The 7,897-nt window shown below is 48.4% G+C and overlaps 1 protein-coding gene across 2 annotated transcripts in view; it reads left to right on the forward strand.

Moving 5' to 3' along the window:
- The first annotated feature begins 308 nt into the window (after positions 1-308).
- CETP (cholesteryl ester transfer protein) overlaps positions 309-7,897 on the forward strand; it is a 7,974-nt gene continuing 385 nt past the window's right edge. Inside the window, exons 1-15 of one of the 2 annotated variants that reach the window (XM_017740931.1) lie at positions 315-513; positions 1,492-1,606; positions 2,438-2,572; positions 3,046-3,116; positions 3,540-3,627; positions 3,738-3,807; positions 4,096-4,156; positions 4,755-4,846; positions 5,085-5,264; positions 5,675-5,725; positions 6,065-6,232; positions 7,017-7,084; positions 7,204-7,246; positions 7,333-7,402; positions 7,727-7,812. In XM_017740931.1, coding sequence (XP_017596420.1) covers positions 369-513; positions 1,492-1,606; positions 2,438-2,572; positions 3,046-3,116; positions 3,540-3,627; positions 3,738-3,807; positions 4,096-4,156; positions 4,755-4,846; positions 5,085-5,264; positions 5,675-5,725; positions 6,065-6,232; positions 7,017-7,084; positions 7,204-7,246; positions 7,333-7,402; positions 7,727-7,812 — 1,443 coding nt within the window. In that variant the 5' untranslated portion in view covers positions 315-368. Of the gene's footprint in view, positions 514-1,491; positions 1,607-2,437; positions 2,573-3,045; positions 3,117-3,539; positions 3,628-3,737; positions 3,808-4,095; positions 4,157-4,754; positions 4,847-5,084; positions 5,265-5,674; positions 5,726-6,064; positions 6,233-6,756; positions 6,897-7,016; positions 7,085-7,203; positions 7,247-7,332; positions 7,403-7,726; positions 7,813-7,897 lie in introns of those variants that run through there. The other variant, XR_001864181.1, reaches the window with a different exon arrangement.

Here is a 7,897-nt window from a genome sequence, read left to right on the forward strand (position 1 = left end):
AAATTGTGACCGGGTGTGAGGCAGCATGTGAGGCTGCTGCCTCGACTTTATCCTCTTCCAGTCTCCATCCCCCTCCAGCTTTTTCCACCCGCCCTGGTAACTCATGTGTAACTTTAACATGAGTTAAAGCAGTCTTGGCAGGAGCACCAAGCCCTGCAGCCCAAACTCCTGCCGAGGGAGGAAGGCAGTGTGTGACATGAAGGGTGTTAAGGAAACTATAGGAAGATTAGGAAATTGTGATGAATTTTGATAAGTGGAGGAAGCAGGTCATGTCCTGCTTCGAGTGGGCTCTGCTGGGGGTATGAAAGCAGCCTCTGCCTCTGCCAAGAACCACTTGGTCTCATCAGTGCTCTCTGCTCTTGCTGAAGATGTGCTGGGCTGGCAGGATGATGCTGGGGACCTTCAGCATCTTGCTAGTGCTGGTCCACGCAGCAGCAGCGTGTGATTTTGGGCCCTTCCCCTACAGAGCCACAGGGATCGTCTGCAGGATGACCAAGCCCGCGGCATTGCTGTGTAAGTGCCTGCTCTTTGGGGCTGTGTTTGCCCCGTCTCTGCCAGAAGGTAGTGACAGATCAGCCAAGTGAGGGGGTTTCTTGCTTCTCTGTCTCTTGTGTAAACACCTGCCTGGGAGCACAGGTTAAAGCATGGGCACCTGATCTGAACAGGCAAAGGAACTTGAAAATTGTCCCCCACCCCTCTCCTCAGCCCCAGGGTTTAGTGCTGTTGCTGTTGGGGCTTGGCATGATGAAAGAGCTTGAATAAATGTGTGTTTGATTTCTCTCCTCACTGCAATCTCATCTCTTGGGGTCGCTGTGCAGAAGTGGGGAAATGTTCTCTGCTGCTGTGGGCTTATTTGCAAGGATTTGGGAGTTTTGCAGGTGGGGAAAGAACTTAGTTCTTCTGTGGAGGGTAGGATCAGCTGTGTCCTGTCCCATCCAACAGTGGTACATGCAGAGAAAGATGTATTCATGCTGGACCAAACTAAGAGATGGCATTTCTGGAAGGAAAAACCATGTACAAGCATGTGCCTGAGGCTGAGGCTGGAATGGGCTGGATAATGTCAGGAAAATGGGCACAGAAACTTGAGTATCAGAATTTTTTCTTTGTAGACCCAAGAGCTGACTGCAATACAAGTAAGCAGCAACAAAGCAAAGCACTGGGGTAAAGTCAACAGCTTATGTGGTGTCAGGATGAGCACAGCCTTGACCTTTCCAAAATCTGCTCCTGAGGTGTGTGAAAGCTGGCCATGATTCCCTGGATCTTGTGTTGTGTTGAGCCACATGTGCTTTTGTCTCTTGCTGCCATCAACTGTTAGAGTTAGGGAATTTTAATTTTTTAATTTACTCTGAAACTAATTCTAAGTGCTTTCTTAATCTAACGGACATGCCTCAGATAAAAGCCTTCGGTAGTGCTTTAATCCAGAGTGCGGATCTGGTTTGCAGCTAGCAGAGGTTGCAGTTTGACATCTTTGCCCTTTTCTTCCACTGACAGTGAACAAGGAAACGGCCCAGGTCATTCAAGCAGCCTTCAGAAATGCCAAATTCCCAAACATCACTGGGGAAAGGTCCATGCGGCTCCTCGGCCGGGTGGCTTATGGGCTGACCAAGTGAGTATCTCCACGTCTCTGTGCCAGGGGAGGTGATGGGAAAGAGAGTGGAACAGGAATGGGCCTTGGAGGGAGCTTTGATCCAGCAATTCCTGGTGAAAGCAAAGGTCTGGACTGGGACAGACACACTTTCGGGTCTAAGTCTTGCTGACAATTTGCGTGTCAAGGTTTAGTCTGCTGCTGTGCTATTTAAGAGTTATTTTATTTTTCCAACTGAGTGGGCAGGCAGCAAGGCAGCGTGTAGAGGGGCAGTAATGTCCCTGTGGGCTGGGGCACCTGTTGTGTAGAGCTCATTTTGGACAATGGGGATGGGCAGTAATGTCCCTGTGGGCTGGGGCACCTGTGGCCACCAATGACAGATGGTGCCCAGTGCACATTGAGAGGCAGAGGGGACCCATCCAGGGCTGCCAGAGCCACCCCTGTCAGCAGGATGGCACTTGGCTGTGCCTTGTGACAAACCAGGCTGGGTGTTGCTGTGTTACTCATTTTTATTTTGGGACCACAAACTCAGTGGTGCATTCCCAGAACAGACTTCCTGCCATGACCACGGCTGCACAGAGCTCTGCAATAAAACAGGGCTGCATTGCTCCATGTTTCCTGTTTAAAGCATTCCACAGCCTTGTGTGCAAATATTGTGAGGGAGGCACAGTCCACAAAGGCTGAGCAAAAGCATCACTGTCACTGTCCTTGTGCCTGGCCCTGGGATTTGCAAAAGCTCTGGAGTCTGGCATGGGTCCCTCAGAGATCCCATTCCTCAGGAATAAACCTGTCCTGCCCAATCACAGAAAACAGCTCTGGGTTGGGAACAAACTGTGTTTCTGTTGTTTCTAGCATCCAGGTCAATGATTTGTCCATAGAGAGGAGCCAGGTGGAGCTCGAGGAGGACAATGCCATTCACATTGCCATTAAAAACGTGACAGCCTTGTTCAAAGGGACCCTCACCTATGGCTACGCCGGGGCCTGGTTGTCTCCTGCTGCTGCCCATGGGACTGGCCCATGACACAAGTAGAAGTGAGGGGGCTGCACTTCCCAGTCTCTCTGGCAATGGCAGCACTGATGATTGCCTGAGACAAGATTTTATACTTTAGCAGAGCTGCTGAGCCCCATCACTGCTCTGCTCATCTTGCTTTCTGCCTTTCTGCCCTCACCTTGCATGACGAGACCAGATGGCCAAAGCATATGAGTTGACTTCTTCCCTCCCCTTCACTTCTCTGTAAAGTCTGACTGGATAAAAAGGGGAGTTTAAAGCTCCTAAGTGCCACGAAGGCAGCAGTTTGCAATGATTTAAAGCCAGAGTACCTGAAATGGGCTGTGGTATGCTGGGGGTTTGCCCACTGCAGGGCAAGGACTGATGGGAGAGGTGTTATAAGATCCACATCTGTCGGGGAGAAGCTGCTCCTGGCACAGGTTCCTAAATCTCCCCTCTTCTGCCATTACAGTTTGCAGCTTTTTCATTCAGTTGATTTTGAAATTGAGTCTTCCATTGACCTCCAGCTAAGCATCAAACTGAGTAAGTATGTTACAATACCCAAACTTTTTGCAGTACAACTTAATTCCCTCCATGCTCTGGTTTGTGGGTTGCATGTACTCTTCAGGTTCTCCTGGGTCATGGTAGGGGACAGCTGAGTCTCTGACGGCAGGAGCTAGGGCAGCTGGCAGGTATCCAGATGCAGCATGAAGAAGGGTGCCTGGTAGACCAGCTCAGCTGGAGCTGTGAGCAGAAACCCTTGATCCAGGTGCAAGGGTAGCCACATCTGCCCTGACTTGGCAGGGTCTGGAATCTTTTGGAAACATACCCTGGAGATGTGGGGAACCCTGGCTGGCCCTCTGCAGTGATGCCCTGCTCCAGGCCTGCAGTGTCTGCAAAGTGCACTCATCCTTCTCATCTGAGTAACAAATAATTTGTTTTTCTTTTTCCTTTCGTCCCATGCAGCGTGCCAAAAGGACCAAGTGGTTCCTGATGCCTCAGGCTGCTACCTGACTTTCCACAAACTCACACTTCACCTCCAAGGAGACAAGCAGTGAGTCTGCCCCCTTTCAAAATGTAGATTTGTGGTCCCCCTGCCGGCCCCTACTCACCCAAATGAGCAGACCACGGGTGGTCCTTGACTGTGCTCCCTGTCTTACACAGACCTGGCTGGCTGAAGCAGCTCTTCACAGATTTCATCTCCTTCACTCTGAAGCTTGTCCTCAAGAGGGAGGTAAGATCAGCCTGGGGACAGAGGAAAGCTCTGTGTAGCTTTGTAAGCCACACATTTTTCTTGCCCACAAGACAGTAGCAGTGTAATGTTAGTGCTCATGAAAAATAAGACAAATAAATTGAATCCACAAAAAAAAAAGAAAGCTTGGACAAAGTGAGAGGTGTTGCTGACCCTGAGGCTGCTGGACTCTGACCAACAGCCCCCACATCTCAATGAGGTTCAGCTCTGCTCTACAATCCAAAATCCTACCCCTTTCCCTAATTTTTGCCCCCTCTTCTCCTCATGTAGGTGTGCAAGGAAATAAATGCTGTTTCTCAGATGCTGACAAATTTTATACTTGATTTAGCAGGTAAATATTCCTGTTCTTTCTGCTTTCTGTTTTTGTGTGCAGCTTTTCATGTTTGAGCCCCAACAGAGCAGTAGCCACATCCATCAAAAATGTCCTTCTGAAATGTGTATGGGATCCCAAGCCCTTAGACAGCAGCAAAATAAACCTTGGTAATGTTATGTTTGGAATTTTCTGCATCAGGTTGATCTTTAAGGGTGATTGCACAGATTCAAAGATACATTTCAATTCATAAGGAATTTCTCCTTCAGTATGTACTGGTCAGCTGTGCAGGATACTGCAGGACCAACGTTAGCTAGAACAGGAGCATGCACTGCAGTATTAGGGATGAGATATCAGAGTATCAGGAGATTTTCCCAGTCCCAAATACCAGGGAAAAGGAGTGGAATGTAAAACTGAGCATAATTATTTCCCAGTGAAGAAATGGAGTCGGTGAGCTGTATTAGGATCAGCACTAGCATCCAAAGGAGTGGGAACCTTCGTCCCATCCCTGTGTCCTTTATAACTCCCAGTCACCTGTACCAAGTCCTAAAAGCAACTGTCACAAGCTCTGCTTAAGGTCCTATTTCTGATGTGAGGTTTCTGTGTTTCCTTCCTGCAGCCGATTTTGTCCGGGATAAGGATATCATTGTTGATATCTCCCTTGCATCAGATCCTGTAATTAAAGCAAGCTACATAGAATCCCATCACAAGGTGAAGTAACCCAGGCTGCTCAGAAATGTTTCCTGGCCATGGTGTGCTCTGGAGGACTTGGAGAGGCTGGTTCCATGGGGCTGTGCCGTGCTGTGGCACTGCAGCCTGGGCTGATGCCAACCTGCTACCTGCTCTGTGTCCAGCCAGGCCTTTGCCTTGCAATGGAAATGCAGGTGTTGACTTTTTGTCCTGTCTCCCTGCTGCTTGCTGTGGCCAACACACTTGTTATCCTTTACAGGGCCTTGTCCTGTACAGGAACAACTCCAGCGTGCTCAGTGACTCTGTTTTCTCCCCGTCACTGCTGACCGAGTCCCGAATGCTCTACTTCTGGTTCTCTGAGCACAGCCTCAGCTCTCTGGCTTCAGCAGCTTTCTTAGATGGGCAACTGGTGTTGAACTTCACAGGGGAGAAGTTGCAGGTGATTCCCAGAGGGGTACCCTCCTTACCTCATACATCATGTTCTGGGGAGAAAGAGAAAAATTCACTAAATGCCATGTTTTGGTGAGAGCTGGTTTCTGTAGAAGATAGAAATGTACAGTCAGTCACTGCATGTGATCCTGAAATTAGTGCCTCATCAGGAGTGTGCTCCCAGGCAGTGTTATTCCCTTCAGTGATAATACCAGCTGACAGAAACCTTATCTGCCGAATTGTAAAGGGATGTGATTTTCTGGGGGAACACTGAAAAGCGTGAGACCTGGGGGAGTTCAGCCATGACCTGCACTGGGCACAGGGCCCACCTCGGTGCTCTGGCCTGTCCAGCCTGCACCAGGGGCAACCATAACCTCGTCTTTTGTTTTTCCACAATCTGTTTCTGGTTTGTTTCTGAAGGAACTCTTTGAGATGGAAGACACAGAAGTGCAGCGGAAGGCAGTGCAGATGGTAACTTTTTGTCTTATTCAGAATATTGTATGTCAAATGAGGAAATTTCACATGGATTCTGTTGCATTGTAATAACTTGGGTCCCTCCTTTGACAACCTGAGTCTTGGGTGGGCCTGATGGAGAAAAACAGGGGCTGATGGAGAAGCAGTTTTGCTTTGCAAGGAGGATTTCTCCATCTTCCATGCTGGCACAATTTCCCTGAAACCTGGCTGAGTTATTGGGCTTGTATGAAGAGAAGGAGGAACTGGGGACTGCAAAAGGAATGCAGCTGTGTGGCAAGTTGGCAGGAAATTGGTATGGAAAAAGCCTGACTCATCTGCTGCTCCTTACTTGACCAGGTTTTTCAAGGCACATCCTATAATGACTCTGTGGCCAAGGTGTGGAGTCTCACCCAGCCCCAGATTTCTCCTCAGCCTGAAGGGACAGTCGTGAGGTCCTTGGTAGCAGTGGAGGTCAGCATCCTTCCTGCAGGAGAAGAACCCCTGGTGGCTCTGTACATGGAGAAGGTCAGTTCTTGCACCTCCTGACTGTGCAGACCTTGGGACAGGCTCTGTCCTGAGTCAGGACCATTCCTGGTGTGCAGGGACAGCAGTGGCAGGGAGTCCTTTGGGAAGGGTGGGTGGCTAAACCACGGGAGGTGGAGAAGGCAGATCAGTTTCTTTTAACATTCTCATCTGTTCCTTAGACATTTGAGGCTGGGAATGATGGTGGTGACCATGTTGGCCCTCTATTAGGCCAGCCCACTATCAGGGTGCAAGGTGGTCAAAGCAGCAGAAAGCTCTGATGAGCCCCCATTAACATTTATTTGACACAGGGTAGTGTCAGTGAGATATTTTAGGAGAGAATGGAGGCACCATGGGAATGTATTTATTTTGAAATCTCCTTGTTCCCAAATTTTAGCTCTGGCCTCCACTTAGAGGATAGTTGTGTCTGAAATGGAGATGCAGCTCTGAAGAATGTGAAGCTCAAAATATAACCTTTTCCTCACAGAGAAACACCACCTCACACAGCAATTTCCATCCTTACACAGGACTTGGTTCACAAAATAGCAAAAGTCCAGTGGATGAGCCATCCTGGAGCCCCAGAGACTGAGGCTCTGGGCCTGAGGGGGGAGTTTGTTGCATGCAAGTGGAGAAGGAAAATGCTGGCCTTCTCTAGCAATACCTGGAGGTAAAGCCAAAAGGACGTTGAACTCTGGCTTCTAGAAAACAACCCAAAATGTCCAAATGCAGCTCCCTCCTATAAGGAAAGATTAGCTAAGCCTCTACTCTGCTGCTCTTCCCTCTGCAGGAAATCACAGTGACTATCCAAGCTACCTATGAAGAAAAGAAACTCATTTTGCAGCCTGTGGACTCCAGGTTGGTACTGTGGTCTCTTGAGAGTTGCCTCTTTTGTCCCATATTTAAGAGCAGCACAAAAAGAGGATCCCTGCAGATCTTAGTGACTTTTCTTCCCTTTTTTTCCCCCTTCCCTCCAGTATAGAGATTAAAGTGTTTAAATGTACAGCTGATCCAAGCGGGGTAAGTCCAGAAAAAAGTATTCTCTAAGTTATTTGGGACTAAATGATGTCTTTAAACCATTTCTGTACTAATTTTCTGGTTTTCAGAAGGACCCATCCATACAAAGGTTCCTGCAGAACATGATCTTGGTTGCTGGCATTCCAGAAGTAACTTCAAGTGAGTTTTCCTTTTGGGGAAGTGCCAACATACTCCATAAATTGTCTAACATCCCATCTCCTAAACTGGAGCACTGAAAAAATACATCAATAACACTGACAACTGGGAAGGGGGGAACCACGTTAATGTTTTGAAATGCTGCCAGATTCACTTGGGGAATGAGGAACCCTTTGTAAATGGCTGAGAAAGGAAAAGTGAGTTTTCTGTCAGGCTGAAGGTTGTGGGGCATTGAGGCACAATTAGCTTTTGGCAATAGGCAGCACATGATGAGCAGCAAGCCAGGACGGACGTCCCTGTAACTGGATGGGTTTGCTGATTCCATAGGTGTTGGATCAGCTCTGACTTCCCTGATGAACAGCAAAAGGCTCGATCTCTTTGATATCATAAATCCTGAGATCATCACCAGAAAAGTAAGCAGAGCTCAGAACTGCCTGGCCCTCAAAGCCCTCTTGGGAGTGTGGCATGAACTAACATAGTATTTTCTGTTCTTTCCCT

This window comes from Corvus brachyrhynchos, unplaced genomic scaffold (assembly GCF_000691975.1).
Source record: "Corvus brachyrhynchos isolate BGI_N302 unplaced genomic scaffold, ASM69197v1 scaffold26, whole genome shotgun sequence".
In the NCBI taxonomy this organism is placed as follows: Eukaryota; Metazoa; Chordata; class Aves; order Passeriformes; family Corvidae; genus Corvus; species Corvus brachyrhynchos.